The 18,046-nt window shown below is 56.6% G+C and overlaps 1 protein-coding gene across 9 annotated transcripts; it reads left to right on the forward strand.

The window, feature by feature from the left end:
• Positions 1–356: 356 nt before the first annotated feature.
• On the forward strand, positions 357–17,509 carry Carmil3 (capping protein regulator and myosin 1 linker 3). 9 transcript variants are annotated; one of them, XM_036199998.1, is made up of 40 exons: positions 357–635; positions 2,155–2,249; positions 2,522–2,572; positions 2,673–2,732; positions 2,816–2,931; positions 3,111–3,208; positions 3,442–3,512; positions 3,612–3,685; positions 3,906–3,981; positions 4,061–4,149; positions 4,676–4,770; positions 4,998–5,084; positions 5,276–5,385; positions 5,527–5,604; positions 6,081–6,157; positions 6,239–6,343; positions 6,433–6,502; positions 6,938–7,019; positions 7,117–7,213; positions 7,357–7,411; positions 7,489–7,661; positions 7,890–7,958; positions 8,150–8,243; positions 8,339–8,437; positions 8,765–8,893; positions 9,046–9,159; positions 9,595–9,770; positions 10,657–10,744; positions 10,873–11,007; positions 11,222–11,285; positions 11,641–11,849; positions 12,311–12,411; positions 13,016–13,331; positions 13,643–13,771; positions 14,563–14,629; positions 14,725–14,814; positions 16,332–16,450; positions 16,597–16,771; positions 16,934–17,053; positions 17,171–17,509. In XM_036199998.1, exons 1-40 carry the CDS (start codon positions 596–598, stop codon positions 17,197–17,199), a joined length of 4,122 nt encoding a protein of 1,373 aa, XP_036055891.1. In that variant the 5' UTR covers positions 357–595; the 3' UTR covers positions 17,200–17,509. The 9 variants fall into 9 exon arrangements, with proteins under 9 accessions (XP_036055891.1, XP_036055893.1, XP_036055890.1 ...); XM_036200000.1 differs by having other exon boundaries at positions 12,308–12,411; positions 16,591–16,771; positions 16,934–17,044; positions 17,171–17,500; XM_036199997.1 differs by having other exon boundaries at positions 12,308–12,411; positions 17,171–17,500.
• Positions 17,510–18,046: the final 537 nt, after the last annotated feature.

Here is an 18,046-nt window from a genome sequence, read left to right on the forward strand (position 1 = left end):
TCGCCCTTGATTCCGAGTTCCCTCCAGGGTCAGCAAGGACGAGCTGGACGGTTCCCGAGCAGGAAGGAGGGGGAGGGCGGGGCCGTACAAGGATGACCCGGGGAAGGGGGTACCAAAGGCATATAAACAAACAAAGAAATTGAAGGCTCTGCTCCGGGTGGCCGAGGCGTGGGTGGCACGGGCAAGCGGAAACGCTGCACCCCGCGCTCCCCCCCCCCACCCCGAGATAGCGGGGGACACCAGGCGCCGCGCTCTGGGCTTCTCACGAGGTAGCCCGCGGGAGGGGTGGTCGCGAGCGCGCGCGGGGTCTCACGCGGCTCGCCAGCTCAGCGCGCATGCTCCCTTGGCCAGCTCTCCGGGAGGGGCGGGAGAGCCAGCGCTCGGGAGCCGGGGGGGAGGAGCGCTCGCGCAGCCGCCCCTGACGGCAGCGGGCTCCGCCGCTACTGCAGCGCTCAGCGCCGGGCCCTGCCGGAGCCGGGACTAGCATGTGCGGCGCCTCCCGGGAGGCGGCGGCGGCGGCGGCGGCGGCTCCTCTGCAGCAGCAGCAGCAGCAGCAGCAGCAGCGGCAGCGGCGGCGGCGGCGGCGGTGGCCGCCATGGCCAAGGCCAGCGTGGAGCTCACCCGCGAGCTGCAAGGTACGAGGTTGCCTTCATCTGCGGACGCCCGGTCGGTCCGCGAGCATCCAGAGCCAGTGCTTTCCTGCGGTACACCCCCGAGCCCGGCGCCTCCCGCCCCCTCACGCATCCTGGCTCCTAGGCAGTCCCTTCCTCTGCATCCCAGTCCCAGCTTTGCTTTCCATGGAGCATCCTTCTCTGCCCCACTCGCCTCACCCTATCAGAACCTGCCTGTCCCGGAGCCGCCCGTCCCGCTCTCCGGTGACAGGTGCAGTTCCCTGGCGCTCTTGGGGGCTGACTCTTCGGCGTTCTTGACCCACCCCTCTGCAAGGCATCCAGTCTTCCCTCCCTAAAGTCCCAGCTTTCCCCCACCCTCGCCGGGCGGGGCCAGGCATTGGGAGCTGCCCCTGGTCCTGACTGCTGCTTATCTCCACACCCTCCCTCCTCCCGGCCCCGCCCCGGAACTGGCCCTGGAGAGGCCCCCTAGGAGCCTGGCAGCGCCCAGGCCAGTGGGGCAAAGGAGGGAATCAGGGCAGAGGCCCTGGACTGAAGCTAAAACCAAGAGCAGAATTTCTGCGGCTCATCTCCCATAGCCACCGTCCCAGCCTGCCCCCTTCTCTTTACCCACCACCCACACCTCCAGACCTCTCTGGATCAGTGGTTCCCAGCCATATCTCTTCTAATCCCCACCCCACCCCCCCGCACGCACAGCACTGCTACAACCCTGACCCTCAAAAGCAGGAGCACAGGCTAGCCCATGCAGAAAGCAGAACGCTCAAGGATATTCAGAGCCCTGTTGCACTCTGGAGATCTCTCACACCTACACATGCACTTAGAAGCACAATCATGAGATGTGTGTACACACACATCTTACAGAAACTGCACCTCCACCACATATATGCGCGGACACACACACACACACACACACACACACGTAACTGGATGGTTCTGTCAGAAGATGGGTATAGGCTCATTGAAACATTAAACCGTTCTCTTACCCCCCCACACACACAGGAACTATCTGGCACCATGCCCCTTTCATATGCAAGCCAGCACTCATTCACACTTCTGTCCCCACCAATGCCATATTCAGGCTCCCTGGCATGTCAGAAGACAAGAACACAGCCGTAGTAAAAAGCAGATTCTCACACCCAGACCACCTAGCATACAGTCAGGGGACATTCCCACCCCCACCTCCCACCCCCCAACTCCACACACACACTGACTCACTGTGTATATATGTTGGTGGTTGCTGTAGTGGATGGGTGGGAACATCTTTCACACCTTCAGAAGTGTAAGATACATGCTCCCACAGACAGTATCGTTCAGCAACTGTCCCCTGACTCAGGCACACTGGGAGCCAGAGCTTTCTCCTCACTGCCTCCAGTAACAAAGTCATCCAGAAAGGAAAAGTCTCTGCCCCATACCTCCCTATCCAGTATATATTTGTGTCTGCTTCTTACCTCTCCTCTGCCCCTTCGTCTCTGGGGAGTGGGCTGGGGGATAAGAGAAGTTCTGAGCAGGTCCTACCCATCTGCAGACAGCATCCGGAGGTGCCTGAGCCAGGGGGCTGTGCTCCAGCAACATCGTGTGAAACTGGAAACAAAACCCAAGAAGTTTGAGGACCGAGTGTTGGTGAGAGCATTGGCCTTGGGGAAGAGAGGAGATTTTCAAAGGGCAGCTGAGCTGTAGGGGGGTGGGCAAGAGAGACAGCTGGGGGTGGAGCTGGGGAGACACAGCCTGAGGGAGAGGACCGAGCCACACGGGGCTGATGGACCGGAGCTGAAGGGAGAGGAGGAAAAATGCAGGGGATGGGGTGTCTTGGAGAAGAGCTGAGGAGCTAAAAGAAGGCAAAGACACCATGGCCCAAGAGGTTGTCCTTATGCCATCGATGTTCTTCTCTGCAGGCCCTGACCTCCTGGCGCCTCCACCTTTTCCCCCTTAAAGTTCCTGCCAAGGTAAGTTGGGCTAAGGAGTGGAGAATTGAGTGGCATGCTCCTTTCAAGTCCAGTGACAGGCCCTTCCCACCCACCACCCACCCGACCCATGCCCCACCAGGTGGAGAGTTCATTCAATGTCCTGGAGATCCGTGCCTTCAACACACTCAGTCAGAACCAGGTGAGCATCAGGGCTCAGGCCACAGCTGGGCCCATTAGAAGAGGGAATGGATATCTGAGGCTCTGACACCCCCTCCCTCTCAGATCCTGGTGGAGACTGAGCGTGGCATGGTGAGCATGCGGCTGCCATCAGCTGAGAGTGTGGACCAGGTGACGAGGCATGTGAGCTCTGCCCTCTCCAAGGTCTGCCCTGGCCCTGGGTGAGTGGAAGATAAGGGGTCTCCCAAAGGATTGGACTACAGGCAGTGTTCTCCTAACTGTTGGTCTGGGCTCCCTGGACAAGAATCCTCTCTCTGCTCTTCCCTGGAGACTCCCACACCGTCATCCAGGGAGAACTGAGGGCCTCGTGTACCTCTGAAAGGATTTGTTCATCTTCCAGGTGTTTGATCCGGCGTGGAAATGCAGACACCCCCGAGGGGCCCCGAGACACATCTCCCAACTCTGAAACTTCCACATCTACCACTCACAGTGTGTGTGGTGAGCAGGGGCAGATGTGAGAACATGGGTCTTGGAGCACCCTACCCCATGGGTTTTGCCTGGAGGGTCTTTGCCTGTCCTGAGGACCTCAGGCTCCTGGACCTCAGGAGGTTTATGGCGTGGAAGGAGCCTAGCACACTAGCACATGCAATGACCTTGACCACACCTTGAAACCCAAGCCTGTTTCCCCTCCCCCTCACCAACATGGAGCCAGTGCATCTCCTGCCCTACAGGTGGCTTCTCTGAGACCTACGCTGCCCTGTGTGACTACAATGGACTTCACTGCCGGGAGGAGGTGCAATGGGTGCGTTGGGCAGGGATTTGGTAGGGAATAGGTGGGGCCCGAAGGGAGGGGGCCGCGGAGGGGGCTGGAGCAGATGTGAGCCGCTTCCACCTCTCCAAGGATGTGGACACCATCTACCATGCTGAGGATAACCGAGAGTTCAATCTTTTGGATTTCAGCCACTTGGAGAGCCGGTAAGCAGATGGGCTGAAACTTAACCCCCAAATTCCCAGCCTCGGCCTTGACCTTCTCCAAGGTTCCCATTCTGGTCCCTCCCCACAGGCCCTGCTTTACCCCTCCAATTCAACCACTGCGGTCCACCCATCTATCTCCCCCCCCCCCCCGCCCCAGCCCACTCTAGTGTCTTCATTCTTGGTCCAGTTCATCCTCTCTTGTCCTATCCAATATCCCCAGAGATTTGGCCCTCATGGTGGCAGCCCTGGCCTACAACCAGTGGTTCACCAGACTCTACTGCAAAGACTTGAGATTGGTAAGAACTAGGACTCGGGGAAGGGGAGCAGAGAGAGTGTTCTTCTTGGCTTCTGATTGCAGGACCCCTCTGTCCTCAGGGCTCAGATGTTCTAGAACAGGTGCTGCATACCCTCAGCAAGTCAGGGAGCCTCGAAGAGCTGGTGCTGGACAACGCTGGGCTTAAGACGTGAGGCCAGGCTCCTCCGTGGGCAGTCCTTTCTTCCTAGAGTCTTAGAGTCCCGGATCATGAGGGTGTGATAGGAGGCCCTGGGCTATTTCATCTAGCTCCGCCATGTATAGAGGAGGCTGATGCTTAGACAGGCACAAAGCAAGCCAGAGCTCAAACTGGGACTCAGATCTCAGCCCCTGATGTCCCAGCTCCTGACTTATCCCCAGAACACACTTCATGTCCCAGCAACTTCCAAGCAGGGTGGGCTGCTCCCATCTTAAGAACCCAGAGCTGGGCTTGGCCTCAGCATCTTCCTGAGGTATGAAATGCCCATAGGCATGTAATGCAGAATGTAGCCCCACCTTCCACCTCCCACAAACTCCTGCGTGAGAACCTCCCTGGTCAGCCCCAAGTTGCTACTCTACCATGGGGACCTCTAACATTACAGCCCCAGCCAGACAGGCAGATAGGAGATGGGAGGGCAGCCAGGGGCTGGGGACTTGGGGCTCAGCTCAGGACAAATCCTTCCTCCCCTTCCCTGAAGGGACTTTGTCCAGAAGCTGGCCGGGGTGTTTGGGGAGAACGGGAGCTGTGTGCTGCATGCCCTCACTCTGTCCCACAACCCCATCGAGGACAAGGGTGAGCCCCAGCCCTGAATCCTATCCCCACTGCAATGCAGACCCCGATCCCAGCCCAGAGCCCAACCTAGGTTTGAATAGGGCCTTTGCAGCCTGAGGATTGCCCTAAGCCCAAGCACTTCCATCCTTGCCCCCAGGCCTGATACCCCACTCTAGCCCCAGCCTGACCACACCATATGCACCCACTAACAGCCATTCACCTGCCCACTTTCTCTCTCCACTCCCCAGGTTTCCTCAGTCTGAGCCAGCAGCTCCTCTGCTTCCCTACTGGCCTCACCAAACTGTGCCTGGCCAAGACTGCCATTTCCCCTCGAGGTACTGACCCCGGGACCCCAGGCCTCTGACCCTATTCAGATATGCCTAGAGATGTACCCACTCACTCCCACACCCTGCCAGCGATTGGGAAGGGAAAGGAATCACACTGGGCTGTGTGGAGGGGAGACTCATGTATTAAGAGGATGAAGTGGGGATGGGGGCCAACCCATCCCAGTGCCCGCTGTGCTCAGGGCTCCAGGCACTGGGTCAGACCTTCGGGGCCAACCCGGCCTTTGCCAGCTCCCTTCGATACCTGGACCTGAGCAAGAACCCTGGGCTGCTTGCTACAGATGAGGCCAACGTGAGTCCGTGGAATGTCATAGCTTCAACCACCTACAAAAGCATGCTTGGGATTCTGGGGCCAGGGAGTTTCTATCCCATGGCCCCTAAGGGTAGGGAGAGGCTGCCACATCTTTCCCTTCCTCTGCCCTTTCTTCCTCAGGCCCTCTATAGCTTCCTGGCCCAGCCCAATGCCTTGGTACACCTGGATCTGTCGGGGACTGACTGTGCTGTTGACCTGGTGAGGGGCCGGGAATGGAGGGGCCAGACAGAGGGTTCGGAAACACTGGGGGGCAGAGGAGCCTTCCATCTCTCCCTCCCTGCGTCCAGAGAGACAAAGCTCCAAGGAGGACTTCCCGTCCATCCGTAGTGTGTGCTGTGTGCATTTAACTCAGGTCACAAGGTCATGCTGGCTTTGCCTAAAAATAGACCCTCACTCCATTCCTGGCACCGGGCTATGTCCTCTAGCAGAAAAAGACATTTCCCTAGCTTGAGAAAATGCCCCCTGGAAGCCAGCAGCGGCCTGTTCCACCAAGACTGCCTGTCAGCCTCTCTCTCTAGCCCTCCCTTCCATGGAAGAGCAAACTGGGCCCTGAAGAAGCTGAGTGAACATTCTCAGTGGAAGTCTCAGAGGGAGAAATGTCAGGAACTTGATAGGGGTGAAAAGGGGCTCATGCTCTTCCCAGATCTTTTAAAGCCCACTCTGTCTCTCCACAGCTTCTGGGCGCCCTGCTTCATGGTTGCTGCTCCCACCTCACCTACCTCAACCTGGCTCGAAACAGCTGCTCCCACAGGTGGGGGGGGGGAGGGGGCCGGGAGGAATCGGTAATTTACGGCATTGCCCTCTCCCGTGCTGACTCCTGAAGTCTCCACAGGAAGGGCCGGGAGGCCCCACCAGCCTTCAAGCAATTCTTCAGCAGCGCCTACACCCTGAGCCATGTCAACCTGTCAGCCACAAGGCTGCCCCTGGAGGCCCTCAGGTTGGGTGGGTGAAGAGTTGGAGGATACCCAGGGGAGCCACGGAAGTGTGGTGGGGAGTAAAGTAGGCCTACTGACCTTCCTACTGCAGGGTACTTCTTCAGGGACTCTCCCTCAACAGTCACCTCAGCGATCTGCACCTGGACCTTAGCAGCTGTGAGGTGAGCTCCATTCCTATCTCCCATCCATCATCCCAGTGACACACACACACACACACACACACACACACACACACACACACACACACACACACGGGAGCAGAGAGAGAACAAGTCTCTAGCCTGACCGCACCCCTCTCAAACTGGCCATCCAAGTTCAGACTCCAGGATCTCTGCCTCTAAGCTTTGAGTGGCAGATACCAGGCTTGCCCGGCAGAGGGCAGGAGCAAGCTGTCTTCAGAGCAGTGGCTTTTGGCTGAGGGGAGGTGGGCCCTAGGGATGGAGACAGTAGAGGAGTCTCCTCGATTTTATACCCAGGACCTGGTATGACTTTAAGTCCTTGAGCGACTAGTATGATATCTAAGGCTTAAACATGCTCATCCCCTACCTCATCCGTCCACCTTCTCCAGCCTTTCACCCCATTCCCTGTCCCTGCAGCTCCGCTCAGCGGGAGCCCAGGCCTTGCAGGAGCAGCTGGGGGCTGTCACCTGTATAGGCAGCCTAGATCTGTCTGACAATGGTGAGTAAGACTACTCCGTGAGCATAGGGGTGAAGCCCTGAGGAGACTTCTGTTGGCCTTGGCCCTCAAGGCCAGGACTCTCCCGTCTACTGAACAGGGTTTGACTCAGACCTCCTAACACTGGTACCTGCACTTGGCAAGAATAAATCCCTCAAGCACCTGTTCCTAGGAAAGAACTTCAATGTCAAGGCCAAGTGAGCCCCAGCCTGTGTCCACAGACCCTGCTCCCATCATCCATCACTCCTCGTGGCTTCCTGTATTACCTCTGGCCGCCTGTCTCCTCTACCTGCATGTCCCCGGCCCTCTCCCTTCCTACTCTGACCCCAGCTCCCTACAGGACTCTGGAAGAAATCCTTCATAAGCTGGTGCAGTTGATCCAGGAAGAGGATTGTGTGAGTGACCAGGCCAGGGAGGGAGCTTCAGGTGGGCGGTAGTGAAGGCTGACCCCAACCTCCATTTGCCCACTCAGTCCCTGCAGTCATTATCCGTGGCAGACTCCAGGTTGAAGCTCCGCACCAGCATCCTCATTAATGCCCTGGGCAGCAACACCTGCCTGGCCAAGGTGGACCTGAGCGGTAACGGCATGGAAGACATCGGGGCCAAGATGCTGTCGAAGGCACTGCAGATAAACTCTTCCCTCAGGTGAGGCCCACGTCTCCACCCTTTCACCTAGATCCCCAGCCTGCTCTCTCTCTCACACACACACACACACAGATTTTCCCCTTTTGGCTTCCATGTCCTCCACTTCCGGAACTGAGTCCTTGAGTCAGCCCCATTAGCAGGGGAAAAGGGGGCTCCAAGAAGGTTACACCTCAGGCCTTTCCTGAGGACCCGGGGGGGTGGTAACAACGGATGTCCACCCTCCCCCAGGACTATCCTATGGGACCGGAACAATACGTCTGCTCTGGGCTTCCTGGACATTGCAAGGGCCCTGGAGAGGTGAGTGGACCAGGGCTCTGTCCTGATGCAGGCTGGCCCAGCCTCCCTGTGCCAGGACAAGAATTAAACTACCCTAGGTACATCCCAGTTCCCAGAACTACGGGATAGGGAAATAATGAGCAAGAGGAGGCTCGGAGGAGGGGCTGTCCTCTTTACCTCTCCCCGCACCTAACCATACTCCTGTTTCCCAGCAACCATACACTGCGCTTCATGTCCTTCCCTGTGAGTGACATCTCTCAAGCCTACCGCAGCGCCCCTGAGCGCACAGAGGATGTGTGGCAGAAGGTGAAGGGCAGTGTTTTAAAGCAGGGTGAAGACAGCAAGGGGGCAGAGGCAGCCCACGTCCTCAACACTGACCCTTCCCACTCCATCACCTCTAGATCCAGTGGTGCCTGGTGAGAAACAACCACTCCCAGACATGCCCCCAGGAGCAAGCCTTCAGGCTGCAGCAGGGCCTGGTGACCAGCAGCGCCGAGCAAGTAAACATTTCCCTCCCAGGAACATGGGGCATGCAGGGTACAGATGCCATGTGCTGAAGCACACGAATGGGCATCACATGGTGCCCCACACTGGACTGAGCAAAAAGACACTCTGATTATGGGCCCCCCAATTGCACCAGGCAAATAAATAGCAGCAAGGGGTAGCCCCAGCCCATGGGTACAGAGGACTCCAGGGGCTCAACTAGGTATTGAGGAAGGGCGTTCCGAGGAGAGAAGCCAGGCAGAGGTATCATCACCACCACCTCTGTAAGTGCGGGCAGCATGGCCCACGGGGTCTGACCTGAGGCCCCTGCCACTGTGCTCCAGATGCTGCAGAGGTTGTGTGGACGTGTACAAGAGGAGGTGCGGGCCCTGAGACTGTGTCCCCTGGAGCCAGTGCAAGATGAGCTGCTATATGCCCGGGACCTCATCAAGGATGCTAAGAACTCCCGGGCGGTGAGCCTTCCACAGCCCCACCCTTCCCTTCAGTCTGGAAAGCCAAGAAAGCCATCCAGTTCTAGACCGGGAGCATCTAAGCACTGCCCCATGAATCTGTCCTCCCAGCCTGGGGCCCCAGTGGGGCCTGATTCTGACCTCTTCCTCTCCAGCTGTTTCCCAGCCTCTATGAGCTGGGCCACGTGCTGGCCAATGACGGGCCTGTGCGGCAGAGACTTGAGTCGGTAGCCAGTGAGGTATCCAAAGCTGTGGACAAGGAGCTTCAGGCAAGTTCTGAGAGAGGAGGGAGACCATGGGTGGGAGCCCAGTGTTGACTAAAGTTGAAGTCAGCAAGGAGGCCACAGGGCGTGAAGGAACAGAGTTGAAGCTCCCTGTATTCCCCTGTGCCTGAAACAAGATAGCCTTAGAATTGTTGTTTTTTTTCTGTTAGCTGACGCCTTGGATCCTGACCTCCAGCCCCTTCCTTTCTCAAATTCTGGTCTTTGGGCTGGCTCTCCCCTGTCAGTATGGCAGGCTGGAAGGGCACTGGCCAAGGCAGAGAACCCTGAGTATCCAAGGCTCGGACACCGATGGCTGTGTGGCCTTAGTTAGGCCCCTCCGTCTCACCATGGGGAACTATAGAGTGGGGCTAAAGACTTCCACGCGGTACTAGCCCTGCTCTTTCCCGGCCTGGACCTCTGGCGTTCCTTCCTCCTCATCAGGTGATTCTGGAGTCCATGGTCAGCCTAGCACAGGAGTTGTGCCCTGTGGCCATGCGCGTGGCAGAGGGACACAACAAGATGCTGAGCAACGTGGCAGAGCGGGTCACCGTGCCCCGGAACTTCATCCGCGGGGCGCTCCTGGAGCAGGCCGGGCAGGACATCCAGAACAAGCTGGAGTGAGAGGCGGGGGTGGCGATGGGATGAGGCTAGAAATTTGGCCCAGAGCACTTAGGGAGTTTGGAGCTCTCGGCGATGAATAATGAATGGATAACCTTCCATTACAAGGGATAAATCTTTAACCATGGCAGCCATACTATTTAGGATCTGACCGATGTTTGCCCCAGAAACCTGGGTGCTGAGATGGGGCACAAGGGGTCAGGATGTTCTATAGATAGGTCTATATGCCCCAGACCTACACATGTCCCGGGAATTGCCTCCTGAAAGCAAAACACAGCCTCCTCGGAGACATGGGCAGAGAAAAGTATGTAAAACAGGATTATGAATATGTTTCCTTCTTCCTCCATGTCCTCACTCCCTTCGTTTCATTTGGGTATAAGTGCCACCACTCACTTGGGTATAAGCGCCACCACTCACTTGGGTATAAGTGCCACCACTCACTTGGGTATAAGCGCCACCACTCACTTGGGTATAAGTGCCACCTCTCACTTGGGTATAAGAGCTACCATTCACTTGGGTGTAGGCACCACCTCTCACTAAAGCAAGGGAGAGTTACTATGTATATCGTGAAACAGCTCAAGGCTTACCAGCACCCAGTTTACCTAGCTCCATACCCCTGGAGCTCCCGACCTGGAGCCTCCTTGTTCCTGCTCCTCCTTCAGTTCCGTTGTCCACACACACCTAGGCTGAAATGATCTCTATCTGGGTCCTGCACCTGTGACTGTAGAGACATGGCTGTACTGGACCCAAGGTGCAGCCAACAGCAACAATGCTGTCTGTCAGCAGCCAGACCAGCTGGTCCACTCTCAGGCATCTGGGGAGAGAAGGGGTGGAGGCCCAGAGGCCAGGCCTTAAGTGGCTGAACAGCCCCACTTGTACCTACAGTGAGGTGAAGCTCTCTGTTGTCACCTACTTGACCAACTCCATAGTGGACGAGATCCTGCAGGAGCTGTATCACTCCCACAAGAGCCTGGTAAGCATTCTGAGCCCAGGCAGATGGACAGACTCAGGCCTCCCCTCTGCCCTGCACCATCCTGTCTCTCCAGGGTCAGGGGAGTGAGCAGGTTCCTCAGGGTCCTGTTAATGCTTGTCCTTCCTCAGGCCCGGCACCTGACCCAGCTAAGGACACTGTCAGATCCACCAGGAGGGACGAGCCAAGGGCAAGATCCGTCTTCTCGGGGCAGAGGCAGGAACCATGACCATGAAGAAACAGATGATGAACTTGGGACCAACATCGTGAGCCCCACCCACCCACCACCCTCTGCCCTCACATCTCCGAACTCTATGCCCAGCCTCTCCTCCACCCTGGTCCAGACCACATGCTCCTCCCTCGTTCCAGATCCCCAGCCACCCAAGGCAGGCAGGGTGGACCCTAAAGCAAAGGCTTTGAGGGAAGGGCTGAGAGAGTCCAGATGAGGGTTTGGCCCACTCTTTGTCTCCATTTCTGCAGGACACCATGGCCATCAAAAAGCAGAAACGCTGCCGGAAGATCCGGCCAGTGTCTGCCTTCATCAGTGAGTCTACAGCCTAAGTCTGGCGCCCCATTTCTCAACCTGTGGGTCACGCCCCCCTATGGGGGTGGGGGGATCAAACGACCCTTTCAAGGGGTCACCTAAGACCATCTGAAAACACGGATCTTTACATTATGATTCACAACAGTAGCAACATTACAGTTATGAAGTAGCATTGAAAATCATTTTACGGTTAGGGGTCACCACACCGTGAGGAACTGTATCAGAGGGTCTCAGCGTTAGAAAGCTTGAGAACCACTGCCCTAATTCCTCCGCATCCTCCCGTTCACCAGGCCTCCTCTGCTGTGTTTTCTCTGCCTCTCCACCCTGACTCTCCCGTTGGTCCTTGTCTCCACAGGTGGGAGCCCTCAGGACATGGAAAGCCAGCTGGGGAGCCTGGGTATTCCTCCTGGCTGGTACTCGGGACTTGGAGGCAGCCAGTCCACGGCAAGTGGCTCCTGGGAAGGCCTCTCCGAGCTACCTACTCACGGCTATAAACTAAGACATCAAACACAAGGGAGACCTCGGCCTCCCAGGACCACCCCACCAGGACCTAGTCGGCCCAGTGTAAGTCCTAAAGGCCTGACAGAGAACCAGAGCCAGGGCCCCAAGCCTTAGATTGGCAAGAGCCAGCAAACACTTGAGAAGAAGTCTGTGTGTTTGATGACCTAAACCTGCCATCACAGCTACTCAGGAGGCTGAGGCAGGAGGGTCACTTGAGCCCAGAAGTTCACAACCAGCCTGGACAACATAGTGAGACATTCCTCCCCTCTGAAAAAAAAAAAAGTTGGGGGGGGGGGCGGAGACAAGGAAGCAGGAAAGGAGGAGGAGGGATAAATCTATCTTGTGATTTATTTTTAGTGGCCGTGACATTTTTATTTTGGCGATGGGTGAATCTGAGAGCCTCAAAGCTTAGGAAATGTCCTCTTGAACTGAAGTCTAAACTTTCAAGGGACCGAGTCCAAAGGGGAAAGTCCTGGGAAGATCTGAGAGGTGGGGCTGTCTGTACCTGACATTGCTCCCAGCAGGTACCAGTACCCGGGCCTCGACAGGAGAATGGGACAGCGACCCGTCTGGACGAGGGGCTAGAGGATTTCTTCAGCAGAAGGGTCATGGATGAAAACTCCAGGTAGGAGGCACACCCCCACCCTCAGCAGGCCACAGGCTCTCTGAGGGTTCCTTTGTCCTCCGGTTCCCGGAGAGGGTCTCTCCAACAGCAGTGCCCCCTAGCCATTCTCTCTAGGAAATTTCTGTGCATTTTTATCCTGACTCACCCACCCACTAACCCCCAGGTCTCTGAATCCTCTCAGGATGGCTGAAAAAATATGGAGCCAGCATGTATTGCTGGTTGGGGCCTGGGGTTAGGGACAGGCCAGGGGTGACAGGCCCCGGATGGAGTGTCATTTTGCAGTGTGAGACCCTGAGTGGTCTCTGTCACTCATCATGCAGATTCCCCTGGGACTGTACAGATGTGATGTCACTGGGGAAGCCAAAAGAAGGAATTCGGGGAGGGGACCTGGGGAAATAGAGTCACTTTGGGTTCAAGAGGCCACTGATGGTTTATGACGGAGAAAGTAAGGAGAGCCTTCCCTGCCTGAGTGCCCAACTGCACTGCAGGAGAGACTAGAGGGAGAGGAACAGGGATACTTGTTACACTTAGAACGGACCGGCACCAGCTCCACCTTAAGCCCTGCATCTGGCACTTGTCACCAACCCACCCCAACTCTGCCCAGCTACCCCCGGACTCTGAGGACCGTGCGGCCTGGCCTCTCGGGGCCACCACTGCCTCCACTCCAGAAGAAGAGGCGAAGAGGCCTGTTCCACTTCCGCCGGCCCCGAAGCTTCAAGGGGGACAGGGGACCAGGGTCCCCCACGGCTGGACTCCTCCTCCCTCCACCCCCGCCTCCACCCCCAACTCAGGAGAGCCCTCCCAGTCCAGACCCCCCAAGCCTTGGCAATAACTCATCTCCTTGTTGGAGCCCGGAGGAGGAGAGCAGCCTTCTTCCTGGATTTGGAGGGGCCCGGGGATCTGCCTTGTCCAGGAAGATGGTACGTGAGGCACAAGAACCGCGTTCTCCCTTTCTCCTGGCCTACACATGGCCCACTCCCTGATCCTAACCCAACTTTCATGGGAGAATACTAGGAATCAGGGCTCTGGAGAACACTGGTAATTCAAATTCCCTTTGCTTGAGAATGACCCAGAACATGCTGTATAAAAATGAAAATGTTAGAAGAATTCCCCCAAGAATCAGGGCAGGGCTTCCCCCAGAGTTGGGGTCTCACTGAGGCATCAGACCCCCCCATGACTCCCCTGCTGCCTAGAAAGCCTCTCATACCTTTAACAAGAGACTTTGTTCTAGGGCACAGAGAGGTTGGAGCCAGGGGAGGGAGCCCCGGCTCCTGAGACAACACAGCAGCCAAGGGTCCACGGTGTTGCCCTTCCTGGCTTGGGAAGAACCAAAGGTTGGAGCTTTGATGGAAAACGAGAGGTAAGGGGGCCCAGGGTGGCAAGTGTCGGGTCCTGTGGGTTCTTCCCAACACCCCACTTCCCTTATCCCTGGTGGTCAGTGGACAAAAGGTGTCTTTCCACATTATTAATATGGAATCCAGGACTCAGTTTACCTATTAGAGCAGTGTTTCCCAACCTGTGGGTCGGGGTTGGATGACCCTTTCACAGGGGTCACATATCAGATATTTACATTATGATTCATCACAGGAGCAAGATTACAGTCATGAAGTAGCAACAAAAATAATTTTATGGTTGGGGGTCACGTCACCATGAGGGACTGTACTAAAGGGTCGCTGCATTAGGAAGGTTGGGAACTACTGTTTTAGGGCTCGTAAAACAGAAGATAGGGTCATAAAAATAGTTGCTTTAGGAATACTCCGTTCTCCAAACGTCTGCAGCTTGTGTTACAGCCTTTGCGGCTGACTTATTCATGTGCACCTTGTTCATGAGCACCTAGTTAATATTTCCATGCTATTTTTATTTAGATCAGCTCATCTTTTCCAGTGCAGCCTGGACCTAACCATGCTCATCTTTAAAATCGCAGGCACTTTGTAAGACTCATTTTCTTCCACCACACATAACATAAATCAGCAGCGTGTTCCTTCTTACGCCCCCAAGGCGATGTGGTGCTGCTCTTTGGAAACAAAGTCTGAGTACCTAGGAACTCGAAACCTGTGACTGACAGGAGCCTCTAGGGCAGAAGCTCATTGTCAGCTGCTGTCTCCATGTGCAGGAGACTTTCCTCACAGCCTGACTCAGCTGTCCTTTCAGGGCGCAGGCCCAGACCAGGAGGACAGCACCCAGGCTTGGCAGAAACGGCGCTCTTCGGACGACGCTGGTAAAGTCGGCCCCCCTCACGAGTCCTTGATCCCCTCTCTTATCAATGCCTCCTGATTTTCCCTTTCTGCTTCGCATCCCCCACCACCACTCCAGGGCCTGGAGCCTGGAAGCCACCCCCACCCCCGCAAAGCTCCAAGCCGACCTTCAGCGCCATGCGCCGGGCAGAGGCCACGTGGCACATAGGTATGTAGAGCCCTTTCTTGACCAAAAAGGCTGAAAGTTCAAAGAACCAAAAAACGTGCCGTCCACCCCCTGCCCACCCGCCCACCTGCCGCTGTACTGGGGAATGTTCAACCAAGGCGAGGCAGGGGGAAATCAACACTGTGAACCTGTTTAAAGGTATTTACAGAGATATACTCCCCCCAAAACACACACACACACACACACACACACACACACACACACACACCACCCAATCCAAACCCAGGCTGTGCAGTGCACAGGGTGGCTTCAGCAGGGTTAAGCAGATGTGAGAAATGCCTTGTGGATGCTTCTGAAGAATCCTCTGTGACTGGTGGCAGCCCTGGCCGCTGTCAGCTGGGATGCCCTCTCGAAATGAGGCCTCGCTCCACACCTTAGCTGGGAGAGAGGGTGAGCTAGCTGCCAGCCGGTGGGAGCTGGGCCAGGCCCTTCAAACGCTGCCAGCCTGTCTATCAACCTGTCCCCAAGAAGAAGCCGTGGTTCCGCATGGAGGTCACAGTCTCGAGGATGAGTCCCACTCAGCCACCTGTGACCTCATGCCGGCTCCTTTCTTTCTAACTTTGTGACTGGGAGGGGGCAAAGGGGGTTATTCTAAATGTCCCATTTTCCTCCTTCTGGGTTCAGAGGACCTGTATTCAGCCAAAGAAGGCACTAAAGAAAAGCTAGCTGGTCCAGCACCAGCTCAGGTTCCCAAAGGACTGGGACGCGGTGTCAGCACAGACCAGATCTCCCTGGAGACCTAGGAAATTCCCTCCCCCTTTCCTAGTTCTAGGCTAGGGCGCAGCAGCAGAGATAAAGGATGAGCAGGCAGGTCTGCTTTGAGGGCTACCTACTCCCCATTGTGCCATCCTGTTCCTGTCTGTTCTTCCCCTCCTTCTCCCGTGGTGCTGCCGTAAGGCTCGTCAGTACGTCAGTACCCGTATGCCTCCTCCATCCTCTGCCCAGTGTTGGGGGCAGCTTTATTCATTCCCCGTCTCTGTCGAAGACCGGATGAAGCGTCCAGAGCAGGGCTCCGTCCTTCATTCAGTAAACCACGGTTATAGCCAGGTGCTGTGTTGTTCAATGAGAGACAAACAGCACCTGACAGCATTCCACTCCCGTGCTCATGTGGCTTAAAGTCTCAGGCGAGCATGAGAGGGCATCTCCCCCTAAGGCTCCCACTGTCTAAATCAGACTTGCAGGCAATGCTGAAAGAACCAGGCTGCAGCCCTGGCAGCCCCTCGGCCGCTGCCGCCCTGAATAGGCAGCTGTGCCTGGGGACGCAGAAGGTCTTTTACTCCCACACCGGAGGGAAAAGGCCTGAGCCCTGCTGGCCCCAGATAATGTCCTCAGGGCAACCCTGGGAACCAGTGGCCAGGACCTGTAAGAATCAAAGAAGACATGGAAAGCAGAGAGGCTGGAGCAAATGAGCTTGGATCGGGGAAAGTCCTGGCTTTACGGGGCATCATGGGAAGGGTAATAGGAGGGCTCTGTAGCTTCTCCTGTCTTCCATTTCCCAGCTGAGGAGAGTGCCCCCAACCACAGCTGCCAAAGCCCTAGCCCAGCTTCCCAAGATGGAGAGGAAGAAAAGGAGGGAACCTTATTCCCAGAGAGGGCGGTCCCAGCTAGGAATGCCAAGGTGAAGGACGGAAGATGGGTGGGGAGGGCATTTTAACGGGGTAACGGTACTAAAAGACCTAGGAAGAGCAGTGGTGGGTGGGGAGGGTCCCCCGAAGGAGTCAGAGACTAACTGACCCAGCGTCTTCCTTACTCTGCTAGCTACAGGACCCCCCCATAGGTCCACGTCCCCCTAAGCCAGTGGCTGTGCCCAGAGGTCGCAGGGCCCCCCAGGTGCCAGGAGGCAGAGAAGAGCCTGAGACTGGCAGTGCTGCCCCAGGAGTCAACAAGCCCCGGCTGAGACTGGGCTCACAACAAGACCAAGAGGAGCCGGAAGTACCAGGTCTGCCACCCTACCTGAGTGGGGGTTTGGGAGAACCCTGGGGCTTTGGTCCCCACATCAGGTCCCCTTCCAAGGCAAGCAACAACCAGGAGTCGAAGCCTGGATGAGCACCCAACTTGTGAGTTGGCCCACTCGTGTGCCAGGCTTGCTTTGACTTTTCAGGACCCTCTGACCTGGGCCGTCGAACAGCCCCCCTGAAACCCAAGAGAACAAGGCGGGCACAGTCCTGTGACAAACTGGAACCTGACCGAAGACGGCCACCTGACCCTACAGGTGCCTGTGGTGAGACACCGGGTCCCCTTCCCACTGATCGCTCAGATGTGGCATCCCCTCGTGCCCCAGCATTGGGGGGCTGGCTCTCTTTGCCCAGGAAACAGCGTTCCCTGGATTTGTCCCCAGCAGGAACCAGTGAACCAGGAACAGACTGACAGCTGCGGAACACCCTCCCCAGCCTTCCTCGACATGTGCCTCATAAGGACTCAGGCCCCACCCACCCCTGCTCCCCATCCCTTGCCAGCCCTCCTCCTACAGGGCAGCACCACTGAGCAGATGTAGGGGAGCAGGGGTGGAGACCGGAAGGGAGGGAGCAACCTGAAGCAGGGAGGCCCTCACGCCTGCCTTGCCTCACCTCTGTAGAGAGCTTTGGGCAGAGTCTGTCTCTTCCCATGGGGCAGGGTAGTTCTCTGCCCCTCTATGCCCAGGGGCTCTCTCCCCACTTGTATAGAATAAAAAAAAAAAAAAAAAAAAAAAAAAAATCACTGTCTGCTTCTAGTCTCTGCCGTGACCTAGCTGCTGCTCCCACCTCCCCTCTTCTCCCGAGCCCCCAGGGGTTGGCCAGAGTTGGGGGCAGTAAAGAGCAGCTCACAGGTCTGGGGCTCCACCAGGAGACAGGGACTACAGAGCTGCTGACAAAGAATGACAAGTCATGGGTTCTGTGCAGAATCAGGGTCTGTGAACGGGACTCTGGTGACAGAGAACAGCACAGTGGTTTTCTGGCTTTGGAGATTACAATGGGATTAGAAGACCTCGGTCAGCGTACCAGGGGGAGCCTGGGAAGCTTGTATGCATGTGTGTGTACATGTGTGCACCTGTGTTCACACCTATGTTCACAGACAGCAAATGTTGTGTTATCCTGTGGGTACCCTTTTTAATATTTATTTTGTGTATACGTATGTGAGCACACCTGTGTCACAGCATTCATGTGACGGTCAGAAGACAGTCTGTGAGAGTCTGTTCTCTCCTTCTACTGTGTGGGTCCCGTGGGTCAAACTCAGG

This window comes from Onychomys torridus, chromosome 9, assembly GCF_903995425.1.
Source record: "Onychomys torridus chromosome 9, mOncTor1.1, whole genome shotgun sequence".
NCBI lineage: Eukaryota > Metazoa > Chordata > Mammalia > Rodentia > Cricetidae > Onychomys > Onychomys torridus.